The sequence below is a fragment of the Aptenodytes forsteri genome, unplaced genomic scaffold (genome assembly GCF_000699145.1).
Source record: "Aptenodytes forsteri isolate BGI_AS27 unplaced genomic scaffold, ASM69914v1 Scaffold137, whole genome shotgun sequence".
Lineage (NCBI taxonomy): Eukaryota > Metazoa > Chordata > Aves > Sphenisciformes > Spheniscidae > Aptenodytes > Aptenodytes forsteri.
The window spans coordinates 4,358,078-4,380,899 of NW_008796221.1; the positions used below are offsets into that span (position 1 = coordinate 4,358,078).

Below are 22,822 nucleotides of genomic sequence, written 5' to 3' on the forward strand. Positions count from 1 at the left end.
AAGGTAAAGGGATGCAAGGCCATATTTTGAGAACGATGATAACATTTACAAAGCACTTTTTATCCCTAGTTCTCAAAGTACTTTACAAAGGTGGGTAAGAATTATTGGCCCTTCTTTAAAAATAAAGTGAGGAACGGATCTGATAAGCAGCTTTGTTCGTGTAGCAAGTCACAGGCAGCAGGACTTCCTCATTTCTGGCTGCATGGGCTGTATGTAATCCCTTATGTAACTGTGCCATAAACAGTGTTCTGTCTGACAGTCTCCATAGGAGGAGTACCAGGAGAGAACACTTGTAATCAGGATTTGATTTATGATAAAACAGCACACACAGTGCTGCTCTTCTACCGTACTTCTTTGAGGGCAAGAGTAAGCCTTTAAAAATGGAAAAGGTGTCAGTAGTGAGGGTAACAAGGGCAGAGTTATGGTGATGTACAGCTTCTTAACAAAGAGAAATAGGATTAAACTATGAATTAAATTTTAGTCTAAATAATGAGAAAAGCTCACATGATAATTTTCCAAGAGACGCTATGGAAGTCTGGTTCTTTTTTAACACTGGACTAGATTAAATAATAGAAGGTGGTGGCTGAATAGAAAGGAAGTTGAATACTACTAATTTCACAGGTAATATTATTAAATTTTATTCTCAGAATAGTACTCAACTAGTTATCAAGCTTATCAAGCATTGTTTAATAGTCTGCCAATTCTTCAGTATCAGTGAAATTAATCAATAACTTACCTAGTTAATCCTGTCTAACCAGCTCTCAAGTGAGCTGTTGGGACTAGCACTGCATTGGGAAAGGGATAAGCTTTCCTCCTTTCTTCTTTAAGCTCAGTGATGAAGTGCTTCATAAACCCCCAAACTGGCTCATTTACTGCCCTCATCCAATCTAACCTGTGAGTTTAGGTTGATACTGAAACTGTTCCACAACTTGAACTTTCAAGCAAAACATATGCAATGAATGAAACATAGTGACTAGAATGTTTATAGATCCCACCATCAGGCATTTTATTTGCATTTTTTAATTGTGTGGTAACATAGGAGAGGAAAATAGGAAATTAAATTTGTAATAAAGTGATTAAATTGTAACACTGTGCACTTGATTGCTACATGGGGCACTTGTGCTGAAGTGGAGCTCAGTTCTGGTTTAACTGAGTTACACAGTTTAGGGCCCACGTGCTGTGACAGAATTTTATAGGGAAAATTACGCTGCATCGTTCTTTACCTAATCATCTTCTGTTAGGTCTCCGCTGCCTTCACAGATTTCATGTGCCTCATTTCAAAATTAATTTTTAGGAAAATATACTTCATGACCCAGCTTTCCCAAGTCCCTACAATATTAAAACACACGTTTTGGGTTTTGTTGTTTGTGTTAAACCCCAAAGAACCTCATAACGGAATTGCAAGTTTAAGAAGAGGGGAAAAAAATCAGAAGTAAAAGCATTTTTAAGCTGTTGTAGAATGCAGGGCTGATTTTGAACTGTGAATATTAAAATATATGTGATTAGTAGAATAGGAATCAAAATTAGAATGAACTAGGTTTGCCTTTTTTAATAAGTTGGTCCTTCCCGGAAATCATTTCCTACTTGCATTGTTCAGATGGAATTTTTTATGTATCTAAAACTTATTCGCCCCTCCCCCCTTCTCTATTTAGGAAAATTCCTCCTGCGGCAGATAGTCCCATGCCTTCTCCAGCAGCACACGTCTCCACTCCTTTTCCAGCATCGGTCTTGCAGCCTTTCAGCAACCCCAGTGCGGTGTATATTCCTTCAACACCTATCAGTTCGAGAATCACTTCTTCTTCTTACATAATGACATCAGCCATGTTATCAAATGCAGCCTTTGTGACAACGTCAGATACGAATTCCATTATGTCACACACTACGGCTTTTCCTCACGTGGCTGCAAGCCTAAGTATCATGGACTCAACTTTTAAGGCGCCATCAGCTGTGTCACCAGTGCCAGCAGTCATCCCTTCCCCATCCCACAAGCCATCCAAAACAAAAACCAGCAAATCCTCAAAAGTGAAAGACCTGTCATCTCGGAGTGATGAGTCTTCAAGTAACAAAAAGAAAAAGCCGCAGTCGTCGTCATCATCCTCGTTATCTTTGCAGACATCTTCCTCGTCTTCATTTTCAGGGTCCCACAAAAAGAACTGTGTCCTGAACCCCAGTTCAACTTTGAACTCCTATCAGGCTACATCTTCCTATAACAGTATGTCTGTGCACAATACAAATAACGGAACAAGCCCACTCAGTGCCAAATCGGAGCCCTCAGGACGGACTTCATTATCAAGTAGTTCAACAGACTCAGTGAAACATATGAGCATGGTAGTAAGCAGTATTGACTCTTCTAATCTGTCTGTATCTTCTCTTGTGCACCACTCAGGGGACCACTCCCTGGGAGCACATAATGCAGTGTCTTCTCTACCCCTTTCTTTCGACAAATCAGAAGGAAAAAAACGCAAAAACTCTAGTTCTAGTAGCAAAGCCTGTAAAATCACTAAAATGCCTGGTATGAATAGTGTTCATAGAAAGAGCACTGCCAACCTTATTTCTGCGGTGCCAGATCCTACAAGCAGCTCCATCTCTCGGCAGGTAAGGGACTCTTCCAGTTCTTTTTTTGCAGGTCATGTTTGACTGACTTGAAATATTTCATGCATTATGAAAAGAAAATACTATGTTTTTCATCACACAACTTACTTTCTAGGTTAATAGAGAAACATATTTGTATTTGTTTTGTACCAATCATAGAAAGGTGCTTTCAGAGTTAAAAAAAAATATATATACACACTTTTTAAAAATATTTTATGAGGGGTTTTTTTATTCAATTAATAAAGTAGCCATTTGTATCTTTGAAAGTAAAACTGAATGTCCAGAATGGAGAAATAATTTTTAGAAATTAACTTTGGATCTTAATTCTCATCTCTGAAATAAATTGTGTCATTAAAACAGGAAGACAAGAGTCAGCATTTCTGTTTGTTTCTTTTCCCAAACTTGTTGCTGATCCATCTTTTAACGTTACACAAGTCTCCTCGTTTCTGTTACGTAAAATGCTCGCATCTACCTTTCCCTGTGGGGAGAGTCTGAGGTGCCTGACCTCAGATGCTGTTTCCTGTTTGAAACTGGAATCTTAACCAGGTGACCTTTAGTGGACATTTGGCTATCTTTTTTAGTGTGCATGTGTTCAGAGTATTGAAGTCAGTGCAACAGATAAGGTTACGGATTCTTACTTCATTGTCACTTGCAATAGAGCTTTGGCTTCTCTTTCAGTGATGCTGTGTAAGGACAAAAATATACGTGAAGTAAAATTTGGTGGAAAAACTGCCAATATGATCTTATAATGATCTACTGTTTCATTCTGCTGCCGTGTCCACTGCTGTGCAGTGCACGGAAAACAAAGCTTGGCCCTGGCCACTGGAAGACAAAACCATAGAAAATAGAATACCTCAGAAAATCTAGAGAAAGTAGCTTGGGAGATTTTTTTTGTTTCTGAACTGCTGTGAAACTCTCATTTCCTAAGGATATTGCACATAAAGTGGAATTTGGAAACAAAGAGGGTAAGATCTCGGGCAAGGCAATCCACAGGTAATAGCAGACAGAAATGGGAGTGGAGGAAGGGAATAAACGAATTCTAAAACTGTGATAGCAGACAGAATGAAGGTCTCAAAGAATGGCTTAGCAGGTATATTGTCTCTTCCCTACTTCCAGCAGAGGTGCAACTGAGATTGCTTGTTTGGCTTTTAAAAACGGGTAGTAGCGTTGTCTTTCTATTTTAAGCCTTTTAAATGCGTCCTGCAATCAGAACTAACTTTAAGTCACTGAAGTCAGTGGAGGATGCTGCAAAGTCTTCATTCTGTCACACACCTGATTTTTGAAATATGTTTGTGCCCAAAGAGATTAAATTGCCCTGAGATATACTATCTCACATGGGAAGAAAAAGTGAAAATTGTTATTTTGGTACGAACATTGGTAGTAGGAAATGGATTGTATCCTCTTTTCACAGTACATAGACTGTATCTGTAGCTAGTACAGTCTGAGGAAGTCTTATAGATATACACAGGAGGTTCTGAGTTCAAATTCTGACTCCTCTAGTGATTAAATCTGTTCCTGGGGGACGTTCTTGTTCCAGTTTGTGATGTATTTCAGCATGTTGCACAGTAATGGAAGTAAATAAACATAAAGAATCAAATTCTGAATATATGTGAATATGTAATACTTTTTCCTTAAGTAAAAGGTTAAATATATGTAATGAGTGTAATAATACATAGATTGTTAAACATAATGGTTTTATATACATGTACAGGTGCATACACATATATATGTATACATGCATATGTGTGTGTGTATGTAGAAGTTGGTCACACCTTCCTCTTATACTGCTGGTCTTGGGGCTACACTAGTAATCAAAAATAAGAGGTAAATTGGAGTTGGTTGTATTTCAGACATCTGGCTGGCAGCTAATTGTCTTTGTGACAATGATACTGAATTGTATGCGATAACAAAATAGACATTTCCTACTGTTTATTTGTGCTATAAATAAATGAAATTTGTACCCTCTTAAGCATATGGGTCAAATAATATTACGTAGGCTACATGTGAATATTAAAACTCTGGAGAATACAACACTTGAAATCACTTTTAAGCCCTGCTGTTTTGACTTGCTGTGTTCTAGAAATGCAATCACAGTAAAAATACCACCAAAAAAATCAGTATTACTTAAAATCTTGCTCCTGTTCCCTGATGTAACTGCGCAAATTAAATTAAGAGAATAAGAACACAGAAAAAAACTCAAGTGACTGGTGATAGGCTCAGGTATTTTTTTTTTCTAATTTAATTCAAGTCTGGCCTGGGTAGATAGCAACAGAAAGTGTTAACCATTAGGTTTTGAAGTATACTTTATTTTTAAAAGAAAATAAGGGACTTAAGTCTGCCTCACCCTAATCCTTTTGAAGTGGTGTTCCCATCATTAAAGACCCGACACAACTGGGAATCTTTTTTTCTTATTTTCACTGAGCGCTGTAACTGTTCAGTCTGAATTACCCTTCTGTCCTGGAGCGCTGCCCTTCCAGCTCTGAATGAAGATAGATAGGACAGTAAAGCAGCTCGAAGCCGACCACAGTGCTGCAAGCTGTGTTGCTCCTTGCTTTGTCTTACGTAGAGAGTCAGGCTGTTAGTCATAGGGGCACTGAATGAATGAAGCCTAAAGAAGTATAATATTCCCTCTCATGATTCTAGGATCTCAGCAAGTCGATTTCCTAGTGGCTGTTTTTCCATTGAAAAGATGGACGTGTATTTTATTATGAAAGGATGTTACGAATATTATAATGGTGGATGTAGAGAAGAAAGGTTTGTCACGATGTTCTGAATGGATAGGAAAGATTTTACAAGGGTCTGTATCTTTAGTCAAGGTTTGTATATTGAAGAAAAGTTTGACATGGCACAGTACTACCTAGAGAACAGCAGCTGTGGCATGCAAAACGACAAGCTAAAGGGAACAGGATAGGCAGAGGCCTGCCCTTTTAATCTTTGTGCACCACGGGAGCTGCCTTCAGAATTGGCTGTAAATGAAAACTTGAAACATTTCTTCTGGATAGAATGTGAATAGAGAACCCTGTTTTAAACAGTCACTGTGAGAAAGGGCAGACATGGAGAGGGAGACAAAGGCTACCTTACACTATATACGTGAAAGGGCACAATAACAAATGATGTTGCAGAAGGGAAGGAGAAAACTATGATGTTGGTGAAAACCCTGCCAAGCAATGCCACAGTCCCATCTATTCAGTAAGAAACTTGCAACGGCATTTCTCACTGTTTAGAAGACAGGTCCTTGCTACCTCTCCATCGAATGATTAAAGTTGACGTTACTTGAAGTCCATTGACCTTGTGAATAACTTCAAAATCCGGTCATCTGCTGTTTGCAGGCAGGTGTCCATAGTTAATTTTTGTCAGCCTTGTAACCCCCAAGGAACTACTCCTCTGACTCAGCAGCTGTCTCCCCTTTTGTATCGCAACAGAAATATCTACACTATGTTTATGGGTCATTGTAGAAAAACCTCAGACAGACTGCTCTTGCAGAGCGCTGTAATTTCTCAAGCATTGAAATATGCAGATTGAATATCACAGTATTTTAACTAAGTACTTTTAAAATGTATGTATGTGTACTATCAATTTGCACTCATTCCCAAAGAAACTCTCTGGAGTTTGATTCTTTTGGTTAATATTTGCTTTATTGAGCAATAATAAATTAAGACTCTGTATGGAAGAAAAAGGAGTAACTTAAGGCATGCTGTGGTGCTTGGCCACTTGCTTTAAACTCCCCAGGAGTGGGGAAGGTCCACTGGGGAGGAGTCTGTGACCTTGAGCACTCTGTGCTCTCTCAGTTGCTGACTAGCTGCGCTAAGTGACTGCAGTAAGTAGAGAAACTAGTATTTCGGTCTAGAGTGGTGGGGTTTTACAATCTATATTCCCCCGGTAACTGTTTCTTGTGTTGTTTTCTGACCTGTAATAGTATTTATGTGCCTTTTGAGAGTTTATTTAAAGTATACAGGCTCTGAGAGACAATTACGAAGAAGTGTATCTTTTGCAATAGCAAAATACCTGTGTTCCAAATGCAAAGCAGTTAGTGCCACTTTCCACAGGAAAGGGAAGGCATTACCAGCATCTGCATTCAACTGACAAATACGCCTCTCACTACTGCTCAATTAATGTCTTTCAGATTGGAAAAAATAGCAGTGTAGCTTTGTCACAATCCAGTCCTTCGAGTACATCAAACCCTGTACACAACAGACAAGTAAGTTCCTTTAAAAAAAAGTGTACTTAAGTAGTCTGTCAGCAGTTTTGAAATATTTTATACTGTATAACCTTAAAATACAATTTCCTTATGAATACAGTTCTTTATAGAAGCTGTCTTTCGGTAAACTAATACTGGATTTCTCCTCTCACTTAATTTTTTTTCCAGCTATTTTCCCCTCTGAGATTTATGAATAACAAGTTTTCTGCTTGTTTTTTACCACCTGTAATACACCTCAGGTTGGCTTATGTGCTGCTCACTGGCTGTTGCTTTGGTGATGCAAACTCAGCAGCAGCAGAAACTGTCTGCGCAGGATCCAGCTAAGCTAATGTGGTTTTTCTATCCAACTTCCCCTGCTGAGCAAGATGGCACAGCAGAGTCCCCAAACTGGCATAGAAGGGACAGCATTTAAAAATAGGCCAAAAGTGAAAGCAGCAAAAGGAGAACAGAAACAGGACAGAGAAGACAGGGCACTTGACTATTCAGAGAAACTCATCTGGAAGCATAACTAAAATAAGCATAATCTGAATTCTTCTTAGACTGTGAGAAATCCTTAGCGCTCCCACCGTACCTGTTTATCACACAGACTACTAGTCAGATAATTATATTAAATTCTGTAACTCGGCTTTTATGTGAGGACAGGTGCTTGACCTGTGATCCAGCCCTCATTTGTCCGGAGGACTGATAGACTAGTTTATTTTTTTAATATGGCTCCTACTGTTTGACTCTCCAAGTCGAGTAGTTTATCAAGAATTCATTATCAGGATCCTTGGTATGAAAAGGTTTCCCACCTCAGCAAGGTGTAGTCACAAGAATTCCAGAGGATTTTTCTGTACAACCAGTCAGTATTTTAGAATTCCGTTACATATTCTGGCTAAATTATACAGGAGCAGTTATTCCAAATGGCTGTGTTGCTTAGTTTCTGCTGTGTAGACACAGCAAAAGAATAGTAATGATTGTAGTAATGATAACCCGCAACTGTATCCCCATTAAAAATGTTCTGAATCACTCGCATCTTGAGGTGAACAGCCAAACAGTAAATTTATTTTTTTTTCTCTTGGTGCTGAATGCAAAGCAGTATACGTATGGAAGACTTACTCTGAAGGGAAAAAAGTGGCAAGTTTCTTCATACTTCTAAGGACTGGCATTTTCCTGTGTGAGACACTGTCGTCCAACTCCCAGTAACAAACATGGGATAAAGCTGTTCTGAAGTGCAAAACTGGTTTTGCTTTAACCTCCTGCTCCTGTGTTAGTATAAAATACACACTACCTGAGGAGCAGAGCTTGTTGGGATCTGTTGCGTAGATCCCATGGGGAAAACCTAACAGTACGAAACATTAATTTTGTGGCAGCCTTATGTAAACAGAGGCTATTGCTGAGCTTTTCAGCTGCCTGTTTCCGTAACTTTATCAAACATAGAAGTGCTTGCTTGTTTTAAGCCCCGCAAACTTTTCATTGTTAAAAATATGTTTCTGTCAGTTTCATAGTTGAATATGGAGCTCAGAATACAAATACAAAAGAAAATCAAGATGTAGTAAGTGTTGTTAACCTTTTAACCTTTTTTTTTTTAAACTCAACACAGGATTTTAGCGTTTGGAACCATGAATAATGATTACCAATCTAATGAATGCTTGTCACTGTCAATAAAAATCTGAGCTGCTTTGTTGACAGCTTTCATCTCCAATCTAGCAACTGAATAGTCTCTAAATAAAATTTTAGTCTTAAACTGTGCTATAATATTTCTTTATAAAGGTGTTATTAATTAGGTCATAGTAAGTGGATCTGCAAGTATCTGCTGTGGCAGTAAAGGTATTACTGGGGGAAACTGAGCTCTCTTGTTTCAACACAGGTTTAGCGTTTGGAACCATGAATAATGATTACCAATCTAATGAATGCTTGTCACTGTCAATAAAAATCTGAGCTGCTTTGTTGACAGCTTTCATCTCCAATCTAGCAACTGAATAGTCTCTAAATAAAATTTTAGTCTTAAACTGTGCTATAATATTTCTTTATAAAGGTGTTATTAATTAGGTCATAGTAAGTGGATCTGCATAGCGTTTGGAACCATGAATAATGATTACCAATCTAATGAATGCTTGTCACTGTCAATAAAAATCTGAGCTGCTTTGTTGACAGCTTTCATCTCCAATCTAGCAACTGAATAGTCTCTAAATAAAATTTTAGTCTTAAACTGTGCTATAATATTTCTTTATAAAGGTGTTATTAATTAGGTCATAGTAAGTGGATCTGCAAGTATCTGCTGTGGCAGTAAAGGTATTACTGGGGGAAACTGAGCTCTCTTGTTTTTAATGTTAGTATTGTAACCATGATAATCAGGGAGTCCAAGTGAGGCAAGGTCTGTAGGCACAGACAATCTCTGCTATACACTGGGGTTTATAGTTGGAAAAAACAGGCAAGTTTTCACGAATACAAGTCAGAACAACAGACTTTAAACAATGCAGTTTGAAGTAGAATTGCAGCTGTCAAGATAAGTGAGAGTATAGAGCGGTTACTCTGGACTGCCTCCACCGTGTCACCTGGTCAGGCAACCTGTCGGGGTTGTCTGCTGGTGCAGAGGGGGAGTTAGAAGTGAGGGGGGTCCTTAACTCAATATGGGGTTGAGTGACTGGGTGAGAATGAGGCATTCGGGAAGTTGCAGTGGGCTGTAAACCCAGTCTCATTTGAACCTATGATCGCCTGCGTGCAGTCCTACTGAGAAAGCTAGCTTCCCCACTCACCTTCCAAAGGTGTCCAGTCGGAGCTGAGAGGACATGCGGCAGTGCTGTGAAAGTCACCTGCCACCAATAACTGGGTCTTTTCCATTATTGAGTTGTGAGATAAAGGTGCCCTGTGGCTGTTTTGATTTCACACAAGTAGTTTCTTTTGGTCATTGGCTGCATTTGTTGAAGTACACTGTACTCTTGGGTACTCCTGTGGGGGACTGGTGGCTGTGAGGATAACTGTTGTGGGCCTGTCTGCTCTCTCCCATCGCATTAAACTCAGTCAGGTTAAACTCAGACGAATTGTTCTCAATTCATGTTTAATTTGAATGTGGCTGCATCTATTTGAGACCTGAACAGGGGCTTGTATACATAAAAGCGTGCCTGTTTTTCCAACTACTGTTGCTTTAATAAAAAAATATTACTTTTCCCTACAAAACCTACGTGGTTTTTAACAAACATTAATGGAATGGTAGTTTTACAGTAAAATTATTTGTGCCTGTTAATACAAATTATGTATTAAAAGCTTGTTTTCTCCATATTTTATCCTTGTTCTAGGTTTGTAACTAATCGAGTGTTTTTGTCTTCATAGTGCTTTTAGGTGCCTGAATGTGTTAACACTTCCAAGACCTCAGTATGCGGTGGTTTTTAAATACTGAGTAACTAGATCATTTTATTAAGGGAAGGTGATAACGTGTGTGCTGTGCGGGGATTCCTTGTGCATGAAAATATGCTGTGTAGAGGAAAAGATTCTTCAGAGTTGTCGTCTAATTGCTGCTCTTTATTTGTAATGATACACCAAGTTAATGAACATGAGATTCACCAACGCTTACTAAAATCAGACAGTCCCAAAAGGAAATACGCTGGTTATTCAAAGCAGTTCCTTTTCTTAAAGGTCTAATGTAATCAGTAAACAGGGAGGGAATTTAGTTCAGGGACTCGAAATAAATTCCTGCTTTGAGTTCTGTCAGACGCAGATGTTACTAAAGTATTACATACTGAAAGACATTTTGTGATTTTGAACCTGGCTCTGGTTTCTCTTTTAGAAGACATCAAACCGGACTGGTAGAATAAGGACTCTTCCGTAACAAGGAAAAGGAACCAGCCTGTACTCTCTAGCTCTCAGCAGCCCTACTCCACAGGGTTTTTCTTTTCTATGTCCTGCAGATGGATTTAACCTTTTATGAATTTGTGGTTTTAAAGAGAATTAAATTTACAGAAAACTGTAATAGTGATTTGTTTAGTTTTTCACTTGTATTTGCCACTGATCTGTGCGTTCTGCTTGGTTATGTTTCATGCCTTTTAAAGCTGTTAGCATTGCAATGCTCCCTTTGTTTCCTTACCAGAACACAGTGGACATTCAAAAAAAAATCCAGATCATGATTTGAATTTATTTAAAGGATCTCCAAATTTTTTCATCAAATAAAAATTACAGTAATTCTGTATTTAAGCTTGTCCTATGGATAAAAATTGAGTGCATTTCTTAGTAATTTGCAAACAGCTGGGGCACTGCAACTTTAGGGACTAATCCTGACTGGTGCTCTGTACCTACAGCATTTAATAATTTCAGTGGGAATTCTGAGTGTTCAGCCTCTTCCAGGATCAGGCTCTTAAGGAATCTATACTTCAGTCAATGCAGAGAGGATTTTTGCACCAAACTGTAATTAATGTTATCAGGGGCTCGACACGTAAAATCCCCCTATCTTGGTGGATTTCGGGACACTTGAGGTCATAGCACTTGATAACTTCAGTAAACAGTTTGGGTTTGCAAGGACAGCAGTTGAGCAGATTGGCTTGCATTAATAGAATTGCACTGACAGTGTTTCTTATAGGATTACTGAATAATTTTTTAATAAAATATAGATTGTATAATCAGGAAGCCAATACTAGGTACTGGAACAATAGTACAGAGGAGTTAATTTTTATTTCTACAGTGTTAAAAGTGCACTTATATGCTGGTTTATTTACATCTTGGGGAAAGGCGAGAGACTGCAAATAGGGAGATTATTACTACTTTCTTTTTTAAAAAAAGAAGGCTTAAGGCAAATTTTAAGACTAAAAATGTTTAAGCAATTATAAACAAGGCTAGACCCTTTGAAAAAAGTTTAGAAATATTCTTAACATAAATTTTTATAGTGTTAATTTTGTAATAATTTATGTTTTGCTATACTTCAGAGCTAACTGACCGGTATAGTTTCAGAAACAGTATGAAACTTAGGAAAGTTTAAGCAATGTTTATATTTTTAAAATGTTCTTTGAATTATGTTTTTATTGTACATTTCTTCAGACTGAAAAATGTGTACATATCTTTGTTATTTTTGCACAATTTTTGTCTTGTTCAGTTTTAGGAGCAGTACTATGTTGATTTTTTTATTTTATTTTGAGTTATAAAACTGCAGGAGTTTAAAAATCTCAGTAACAAAGTCATCCTCTGTAATCAATGAACTGCTATTTCTAGTTGTTGAGGGAAAACGGTGGTTGTGAGATTCAGTGGTTGCTTCTGAGAAATAATGCTAATCAATGACCGAAGGAGCAATTTTGTAGTTCTAGGAAGCTTTAGCTCTTTCCATGCATCTTTTCATTGGAAAGCTGGAATATGGAGCCTGTCCTTTGAATGCTGCTTAATTTTTTTTTTCAACTGGCTTACACCTGACAGCATTTCAGGCAAGTTAAGCACCAAGTAAAATCCCACAGTGTTCTTTCATCATCAAAGAATCATTATTTAATTATCTGTATCAAAAATTTCAGCCTGAGAAGTGAAATGGAAGTAAACATTTGAAAAAAATGGATACAAACTGGACCAGCCTATAATGCATTATTAGTGTAGCATTCACTCGGTAGTTCTTTTTCTTCCCCATTTGCCTGAAAATCTTGTGATTTGTTTCCAGCAATAGAGGCTCAGAAGCTTTGGTTGTTACACATACGCAATGCATAGGCCCGTCAGCCATAAAAAGCGACTTGGATAACTTGTATGCCTTCTTTTGTATTGATGTAACAATTGTAAATAGTGCTGATCGACCTTTGTAGAGAATAGTTTATACAGCATATTCTATTATTGCTGATTCTCAGTGAACTATTGTTTTAAAAAAAAGAAGAAAAAAAGAAATTTTTCTATTTACACCTTATATTTTGTTATGCTGTTGACCCATGGCACTTTAACAAAACTCTGTGGGTTTTGCATAGCTGGTCAGTCATGGGATATATTAAATAACTGTTGTTGCACAGAAATGAATTTGCACCTGCTATATTGTGCTTTCCTACTACAGATTTTAGAACCTTTTCCAGAAGACTTTTGAAGAAAGCATGTCCAATCATTCTAAGAAAAAAAAAATGCCATACTTGTACAGCCAATTTCTTTTCTACAATCCATATTTTGTAACACTAAGTATTTTCATTCTTTGTCCTGCACCTTTATGTATTAGCAGTATCAAATAGAATTCATTCCATGCTTGTGATAATTGTAAGCAGAATAAATGTCTAAAGTAGGTGTAAATAGTAAATTCTACGGCTTACAGTTTAAAAAAGGAAAAACAGAACAAACATGTATCTGATTGATACTGCCATGGTTCAACACCGGGCCTGGAGATATTCTCTAGTGAGCGATTGTATTTTTTGTTTTTTGCTTTATTATTATTATTTTTTTTTGTAACATGGCTTTGTAAATAAAATAATTTATATGTTTGTAAGAAACAGATGGGTTTTGTCATTATTTATCTTTGCAAAGCAAAACCGGTATGTATTGCAAGACTGCCCTTTTTCTTCCCAGAGGCTGAAATACACCATGCAGCTGGCCAGCACTGAGAATTCGACTGGTGGTTCAAAAGATCTGCCCAGTTCTCTGTACAGGGCTGAATTGCTCTGGGATTATTTTTGGCATTTGTGTCTAAAATATTTCTGCGTTTACATGTCAGGACACGTGTGACAATCAGCTACTGAGGTTTTTGCACTGATAAATCATTTTTAAAATCCTTTGCTTAGCTGAATGCATTTTCTCATTCCTTATCAGTGTAAGAGTTAACTTTGCTGGAGCTGCTAGATTTAGGAATTCTCACTTCAATGGGCAGTACAAATTTATAACCAGTCTTTTTATCAGTTAATACTAAAAATGCAACTTCTATCTAGGCATTAAGATTCTTGTTCTGTGTAAAGCCTGTTCCAGTTACAGATCAAATGAGACTTCAATTGTTCATTGGCTTGTCAGCTCTGCAGAGAGGACTGCAGTTTTTTCTCTCGCAGCAAATCTCTTCTGCAAACCTGGGGAAGTGGTACATTTTTATGCTCCTTTTGTGAAGTATCTGGAGACTCAGTCTTGGAGATACTGTAGGGAAGATGCGCACAGTTATGGTATGATCTTTTTCAAAAGCAAGAAATTTGGGCTGCAAACTGTGTTTTTGTATGCATACACTCAGAACTGGCAGAGGAGATAAAGCTGGCCTGTGTTACAGGAAACAGTAATCGGAGGAGGAAAATTTTACCTTCTAGGTAAACAGTTTTTTGTGCAACGTCTCGCATGTTCTGATGCATGTGGCAAAAGCTACTCCTGAACTTCCTCTTTACTGTCCAATTTGTGCCTCGGTCTGAGCTGCTTATATTTTGAAAACTTTTTTTTTTTTTTTTACTCTTGGGTTTATCTTTTCTAGTATAGAAAAACTGAACATCGTGAAGTAACAGTAGATACTGAAGTTTCATCTGATAGAGTGGTCCCCACGTATGGCTGAAGAGTGATGTTGCGTTTGTAAGATGCTTTGCTATTTCTAGCAGCCATTAGAACTTAAAGCTACCACCAAGAAAATGGAATATTGCAGCCATGAGTTATTAGTTGCTTGCCATCATTGCCCATGGCCAGCAAATGCCAAAGACCACTAGTTTTCCAAATATGACTGAGCCATTTTTTAGCACTTACAAGTCCGTTAGAATGATTTACAAGCTGTTCTCTATTTGAAGTGGGTTTTCCCCACCCTTTTTTTGGTTATGCAGCAAGTATTTTGCTTGTAGCAGTACTCTTCTGCTTGTATTATCTAATGTGCTCTAAATACCACCAGTTTCAGAGAGAAGCAGATCACACTAACTTTTCTATTCATTGCACTCTAGTTTTTATGCTTCTGTTTTTACCACAGAAATATTTATTTTAGAAGAAAGTCATTGCTGTCTGCAGCAGTATCTGTTTTACTCTTCCAAATCTGTCAGGATTCACAATTGGAAGAAATGCCAAATACTGATTCCAGAAACATTTGGAGGAGATTCGTACAACAGATTCAGACTTCAGAACACAAGAAGTTTATTTCATGCAAATTTTTATGCTGTTTTGCTCCTTGAGTACCTCTTCAAAGCTACTACTCAAAACAAGTACAGACCTCTTTTAAAACATACTTTCCTAAGTAGAAGAAAGATAAAGCTGATAATTCAGCAGCAGGTCCCTGTTTGCGCTTGCTTCAACTGGAGAATCCGTGGTAGATGGTATGCATACTCTTGTTCTCATTTTGTAATGCATCACAAATGACATGGGCACAATTCTTTTATGTATGTTTTTTTGTTGTTTGTGGCTGACCCACAGAAATCTTTAGATCTAGTCTATAATCCCTACGGAAGGGAGAAGGGAAGCTTTAGGGAAGCTAAATAACAGAAGCCAGAAATAACAATCAGGATCCAGAAGAACTTGATTTGAGAGTAAGGACACCAGTAGGGATTCGAGATGGTACACAACATTCAGCTGCCCGTTTGCAGATTTCCCAAACCAGAAAGATTTAGCTCTGAAATTGAATCTGGGTTTGATTAACTTGGAGCAGTTACTAACATGGTTGATATGACACCACAAGAGACTAGTTTTTCAGAAATGTTGTCTAGCATGAACAAAGTATATTTACAGAGTGCTATAGGTACAAAGGCCCGTTGGTGTAAATACATTGTATGGCCTGATGAACTCATGAGCAACCCTGTGAGTCCCATGTCTGTCTCGGCTATTTCCAGCCTGGCCCCTGCTGAGGCAGAGGAGGGACTGCTGACAGTAAGCATCACTGCAGAAGAGAAACCATCATCCCTTCCCAGTGGCAAATTTACTCAGTGCCAATTCGGAGAGCTGTGTCACGGGCAAGTAGACAGGTCACTGGAAAAGGATTACTCGGGCTCAATCCTTTAGGCTTTCCCACCACAGATGCATTGGTCAGCTCCACGCTTAAATTGCAACTATTTGCCTGCCTTTTTCTTTAGCTTTCTCTTATTTTGACCCATAATTAGTTGGGGGGGTTTATGGTCTGGTTTTTGGGTTTGTTTTTTGGGGTTTGGTTTTTGTTTTTTAATCTTGCCTTGAGTTACTCCTTCCTTGTTGATTCTCTTCAGGATTTGTGTTTGGACAACATAGCCTGAACAGTAATACCAACACACGGGGCCTGCTGCTTCATTATCAAGGAGACACCAAGAAGGTGCAGAAAGCTGGTTTTCACTTGTGTTATTTTGCAGAGTGCTTCCAAGGCCTACAGCTTTGCACCCTGAGCATGGATGCTTCCCAAGAAAGAAAACATTCAAAGGGAAATGCTCCATTTGTGCTCCTTAACCTAGAACAAGCCAAGTGCATGTTTGCTCCTGGAGTACGTAACAGATGCAGTGTTGGGCCTTTCATTCCTAACAGACAATTCTCTAATGCCTCTTCTACTTTGTCCCTAGCATATTACTGGACCACTCACTCCCATGACCTCCACTATTGATCTTCCAGTCCCGAACTCCTTTCATCTGCAGTTAAATGCCAATGAAGCCTGAAAGATACTAGTTTCGCCATCTCGAGCTTCTGTTCAGGGCCTTTGAGCCCAGTCTGGCCTTCAAAATCCCTTACGAGGTTGCCAAGAAAGGAAAAGAGGAAAAGAAATTGAAGCACAAAGTGAGTGGGTAAGCACTGCAATGAACCTCTGGCTCCGACTGACCACTTGCCCTGACTTAGGGGGACATAATAGCAGCCTGCCAATACCTATGAGGAGGTCGCTACGAGACCAGAGCCAGACTCTTCAGTGCTGCATGGTGGAAGGGCGAGAAACAATGAATGTAAGTTGATACAAGGGAGGTTCAGACTGGATACAAGGAAAAACCTTCCTGCCATGGAGACAGTCAAGCGTTAGAACAAGTTGCTTAGAGAGGTAGGTGCGATCTCCAACTTTTGAGATTTTTCAAACCCAAACTGGATAAAGCTCTGAGCAACCTGGTCTGATCTCAGATCTGACCCTGCTTTGAGCAGGAAGCTGGTCTACAGACCTTCTGTCCTATGATCCAGATGTGAAGAAAGCAATAATGACAATCTAACTCCTCTCTCAAGGACTCATCTTGTAGGGTCGTTTTCTTAGAAAAGCTCCCTCAGGCCTCCTTAGGGTAGTTTCCTAATACCAAACCCTCTTCATTGCTCGGTCTTTGTTATTCATTAACCAGCTTTCTTTAGTAGCTGTAATTCCCACTCAGAGCTGGGGACACCCAAGACCTTATCATTGGCCTTTCTCACTCTACTATGTCTTTTCTAGATAGAGATTTCACTGGATTTTTTCCAAATGTCCCTGAGATATACCACAGTTTCCTTTGAATCACTTTACCTGCTTTGTTTCTAAGCCAGCATAGGATGAAGCAGAGAAACTACTGTCCACTCTAATGAGTCTTGTCTTTTTACGTCCACAGAACCAAGCACTTCAGATGTTCTCCAAAAATGTTAATCTTTTGAGGAATCACGAACATCTTTACGCTAAGGATGGCTAACTGTGTAACAGACTAGATGGCAGTATTTTCTAAATCTACTATCCCAGTAATCAGTACATTCTCTTTTATAGCACATGCACTGTTGCAGCTTATATGAAGAGCATGCCTATTCTTGACACCTATGGGAAACCACCTACATTGACATTGGCCTCCACCAAATGCTGATGCATCCAAAAAAAATTTGGACTGTGGGGGGTCAGAGAAACTAAGGCGCTGGAGATGGATCTCTGATCTCCACCACCCTGTGTAGTGTGAACTCGCTCAACAGATACTGCTAGAATAAAAGCATCTGTGGTCTTAAGAGCTATGGGCTCAGAGCCACCTTAAACAGACAAATATACTGTATATCTCAAAGAATTAAGGCTCCTGCTAAGTATCTTCTTTTTTCCCCTTGGCCTTCAGCAAAAGTCCCACTGTAGTTCTAGGAAATCAATTTCTTGGGTTTTCAGTCATCTGGGAAGTGGCCAGTTCTGTAAGAGAGCTAAGTTTCCCGATATTAAACTAGCCTTTTTTTGTGACCTATTTTTCCTTCTCTTTGACTCGGAAACAGTAACTGGAAGAATTTTTCTAATTCCTGATATTTAATTTTTCTCAGTATATGATTTTCGATGGCAGGTTTAGTATTTATTTTGCAGTTGACTGAAAAAAAAAAATTCACAGCTTAGCCTTAAAACTGCAGGCTCCTGTTCTTGTAGAAGGGACTGGGATGGCAACATGGTGGAAGCACAAGTGATCCAGGCTACTTCTGTACTACATCAAGGACAATTTCTTGACAGAAGTGCTCAACAAGCTGAGTCTGGCTATGCTAGACATGCTAATCACACATAAGGAAGGTCTGGCTGGGAACATTGACACTGGGAGCAGCCTTGGCAGCAGCGACTACGGGACAGCAAAGCTTAAGATTCTGAGGGAAGTGAGGAAGATAAATACTCAAACTACAACCCTGGAATTCAGGAGAGCAGACTTTGTCTCCTGCAGACATTTTGTTGGCAGAATCCCACAGAAGACTGCCCTGAAAGGCCCCAGGGAGCTAGCTGAAGCACAGTAACAGTCCATTCTGACATGCAGGAAGTTGAGCAGACATGGGAGAAGGCCAGGGTGGCTGAATGGAGAACTCCTGACAAATAAAATCCAAAAGTTGAGTATACAGACTGTGGAAGCAGGGGTGGGCTACCCTGGAGGAATACAGAAACGTTGCCTAGGCATGCTGAAGCAGAACTAGGAAAGCTAAAGCTCAGCTGGAGATAGAATTAGTGAGGGATGTGAAGGGCCCTTTCTGTATATTAACATGGAAGGAAGGCTAAGGAAAATGTGGGCCCCACTATGTGGGGTGCGTAACCTAGTGACAAAGGACATGGAAACCACTGAGGTACACTTGGTGCTGCCTTTGCTTCAGGTTTTAACTGGAGAGGTCTGTGCTCAGATCTTTGGGCAGAGTCTGGGGAGCGAGGTACTACCCACATAAGAGGAAGCCTGAGTTAGGGACTACTTACCCTGCATCTACACCAGTCTATGGGGAAAGGTGGGCAGGATTCAAGGATGCAGGCTGGTATCGTTACAAGGCTGCTATCACCCTTGAAAGATCATGGTGAACAGGGTACAGGGTTTCTAAGGACTGGGAAAAGGCAAATGCAATGCCCATTTTCAATAAAGACCCAGGGAACCACAGGCTGCTCAGCCCAACCTCAACCCCAGGCAGATTATGGAACAAACACTCCTGGAAGCCATGTCCAGACAACGTGGATTTACCAAGGGGAAACCATGCCTGACCAACCTGCTTGCCTTCTGTGATGAAATGACTGCCTTCAGCTACTGACCAGAGAACAGTGAGCATTGTTTTCTTTGACCTTAGCAAGGCTTTTGACACCGTCTGCTTTTGTATTCGTACAATAAATTGGAGAGATACAGATTCAAGGAGTAGACTGTGAGGTGGGTGGAAAATCGTCTCAACAGCAGGGCTCAGAGGGTTGCAGTCAGCCGTTTGAAGTCCAATTGGTTGGTTGTTACTAGTAACATGCCTCAGGGGTTAATACTGAGTCAAATCATGCTGAAGGGTTTCATTACCATCCTGGATGTTGGGATGGGTTGCAAATTCATGAATAACAACAAATTGGAGGTCGGGAGGTGATTGATACAGCAAGGGCAGGGCTGTCCTTCAGAGGGACCTCAAAAGGCTAGAAAATTGGGCTGACAGGAACCTCATTAGGTTCAACAAAGACAAGCATGGAGTCCTGCACCTGGGAGGGGAGGCATAACCCCATGTCATTGAACAAGCTGGGTGCTGACTGGCAAGAAAGCAACTTTGCAGGAAAAGGGGCCAGTGGACAAGGTGAATGTGAGTCAGTAATGGGCCCCTGGGGTGCTGAAAGCTAGCCACAGCCTGAGCCGCAGCAGTAAGAATGTAGGCAGCAGTTAAAGGGAACTGATTGTCACCCTCTGTTTTGGCACGTGTGAGACTGCATCTGCAGAACCATGTCCAGTTTGGGCCTCCACCGTACAAGATGCAGCATGCATACTGAAGTGAGTCCAGTGGAGCGCTACCAAGATGATTAACAGCTGAAGCATATGATGTATAAGGACATGCTAAAAAAAAAGTTTTGTTCAGTTTTAAGACAAGATTAAGGAGGGGGGGAGAGGGGTCTGAGCGCTGTCTTCAGCTGCAAGATGGCTGCTTGTAGAAAAGATGGAGCCAGACTCTTCCTGGTGGTGCACAACAAAATGGCAAGAAGCAATAGACATAAGGTAGAGCAAGGGGAATTCTGATTAGACACAAGGCAAAAATTCTTTGCGATGTAGTTGAGCATTGAGGGACCAAGCGATGTTGTGGAATCTCCATCTTGGAGATAGTAAAAACTTGACTGGACAAGGCTGTGAACAACCTGATCTCAACTTTGAAATTAGCCCAGTTTCGGGGGGCGGGGGGGAGTGTGTTTGACCACATGATCTCCAGAGGTCCATTCCAACCTAAATTATTCTGCCATTCTATACAGTAAAAACAAAAAACAAACAAAGAAAGCGTTCTGGATGTTGAGATAATTAATACCCAGAAGCTTAATATTACTGCTGTTAAGCACTTTCCCTTATAAATGTATAGCGTAAAATCCCCTGGCAAGGAACTCGCCTCTATCTTGGAAGTCCTTGAGGATACACAATGGAAGCGTGCAGTGGAGCTTTTCCAAAGCAGCTACAGAAATGGCAGGACCCAATCACTACAGCTCCACCCTATGCTCCCTGACACAGAGTGCTTTCTAATGGCCATGTCGAGGAGGAGCAGAGGCGGGTAAAGCATTAAAGGAGCTGCTACTCGGCATGTTCACTGTAAGCGTATGGCAGACCTAGGCATCCTTCCCAGCCCTTATTGCGCCTGTCTCTTCCCACAGCCCTAGACTGCAGTCTTCTAACAAACACTCCCATTTGGAAGAACGTGTCCATCTGCCTGTTTTCCTCAGCAAGACAAATGCTTGTTCTGCAGCCAGCTTCCTATCTGACCTGCAGTCCCTGTTCCTCTTTGTTACGACCTTTAAGACTCCTGGTAGTCTATTTAGTCCTATGTAATTAGATAAAATGCTTAAGTTATTAATGATATTCTGCAAAAGGCTCAGCTTCTGTCACAACAGGTATTAAGTCTTTCAACCAAATTAAATTTTAAGTAACCAGGACACTTTAAACATATGAAAATAGATTTGATCTTTGAGTTCTTGATTAAAACTCAATTAGAAGCATCTATGTAACAGAACCAGAAAACTTTCAGATGTTTGTCAAATATTGTTTTTCTTAGTCACCAGAAGCTCAGTTTCTCTTACAGTAGTCCATGTTAGCTTCTCACAAATTGTCCTGAACTATGATACTTTTAGGACTCATATATATATAACTGATACATCATTGTATGAACTGAGGATAATAAATTCCCTACATGCTGCATTATCAGAACATTTTTTTCAAGGAAATAAATTGTGCTTTCTTAACAGTGAAATGAAATTAAAAAAAAATATTTCTAGTTGTAAATCAAATTGGGGTTTGCTCTGCTTAGTGATTTTTTGAACCACTCCTCAGAGAAACACACTTCAACCTGTAATTCCTGTGTTTATTCTTAAAATTTCAGCCCTCAACATATGTTTCATACCAGTTATCTTTGTTGACCACTGAAGGAGAAACTAACTTTGCCAAATGCTGTTTTCCCTGCCCCAAACACTGATTTACTACCTTTCTCTCCAGTCTTTCATTTGCTCCTTCCTTTCCAGTCAATCTTCCTATCCTTAGGTTCTTGTTTTCATGAAAATGTTTTCCATGTCTTTTTATTTCTCCTCTGCTGGCCAGCTCAGTCTTGTTTGTACTTCTCCGCACTTCAATCTACACTTTCTCCCATCACTCTTCCTTAGGAAAAAACTGTGCTAGTGCTTTGCAAACTCTATTGAAAGAGGTAGAAAAGTCAAATGCAGGAATGGGTTCAGTAACTATGAATTATATTCCTTAGGAAAAGGAGGTTTCCATCATTGCCAGGTAGCTGTCAAGGGAAGTAACTGTTATGAACCTACAATTCCTCTAGCCCTAATTAAGACTTGAAGCAGGTAGCATTAATAAGTTTAAAATACTAAAGAATACTGACAGAGCAATTTTGGATGCTGCCTTTCTTCCACTCTAAGAAAAAAAAAGACGAATTCTATTAGCGTCTTCTGATATTTTTGTTTTGGCAAATAGTTAAGTATAGATAGTGCTAGACTTTTCACAGGAATACCATTTTTTTCTTTACTATGTACTCATTTTTCATTGTCGGTTTTTATTTGATGGCAGATGGTTGTCTTTTTGTAGATTTGTTTGAATTTTCTTTTTTTAGTGGGGCACTTGATGATCTTTCTCCTACTTACTTACATTGGGTAGTACAGTAAAAAGGTTCTTTGATGTCTCTTCTCTGTTTGCGCAGGCTATGCTGCAAACCTCAATAATGATTTTAAAATGTAACCTTTCTTACTCTTAGTTGCTAATCATTGATTTTGCTTATCGCACCGGTATTGAGCACACATGACTCCGTTCCAGTAGGTGGCAGCTGAAAATTTTGCTATCCTCTCGCCTTTACTAGGAGTAACCAAGACCACCTTTGGCAAGGGAGTCCAGGTAGTGGACGGTGTACGGGAAAAAGCAAAGGGTGTAGACTGCATTACCGCATATGGAAGGAAATGTGTCTGAAATTGAGAAGACTTGCATAAATGTTAAAAACAATAGCGTGTAATTTGCTTTCCCCATGAATTAATGCAACTGCGGTACAAACCAGTAACTTGGCTGGAAGCGATGATCTTTCTGTTTTAGTGCTAACGTGATGACATCTAGGCAAATTAAATTTTGCTTTCCACTTTCTACCCGTTGAAGCAGGGGCTGCGCAGTCAGTGAAATCTCAGTAATGCGATTTTCTCCGCCTGACGCCCTGAGCTGACTGAAGGAGCACCACACCAGCTCTGGCGCGCAGCTGCTTTCCCTCCCGCCGAGCCCCCGCGTCCGTTTTCTTGCGGCGGTGTCATCCTGAGGACTCTCCTCCTCCTCCGTGTACGAACAGCTCCCACCCTCACCCTTCCTGCTCACCTCCGCTCTC

At 39.7% G+C, this 22,822-nt stretch overlaps 2 protein-coding genes across 2 annotated transcripts in view; both read left to right on the forward strand.

Moving 5' to 3' along the window:
• Positions 1-13,139, forward strand: part of ATXN7L1 (ataxin 7 like 1) — a 122,325-nt gene extending 109,186 nt beyond the window's left edge. Inside the window, exons 9-11 of the mRNA XM_009289043.1 lie at positions 1,653-2,595; positions 6,716-6,790; positions 10,557-13,139. Coding sequence (XP_009287318.1) covers positions 1,653-2,595; positions 6,716-6,790; positions 10,557-10,598 — 1,060 coding nt within the window. The 3' untranslated portion in view covers positions 10,599-13,139. The remainder of the gene's footprint in view (positions 1-1,652; positions 2,596-6,715; positions 6,791-10,556) is intronic.
• Positions 13,140-16,401: 3,262 nt separating this feature from the next.
• Positions 16,402-22,822, forward strand: part of LOC103907009 (EF-hand calcium-binding domain-containing protein 10) — a 9,324-nt gene continuing 2,903 nt past the window's right edge. The window contains exons 1-2 of the mRNA XM_009289095.2: positions 16,402-16,542; positions 22,214-22,244. Coding sequence (XP_009287370.1) covers positions 16,402-16,542; positions 22,214-22,244 — 172 coding nt within the window. The remainder of the gene's footprint in view (positions 16,543-22,213; positions 22,245-22,822) is intronic.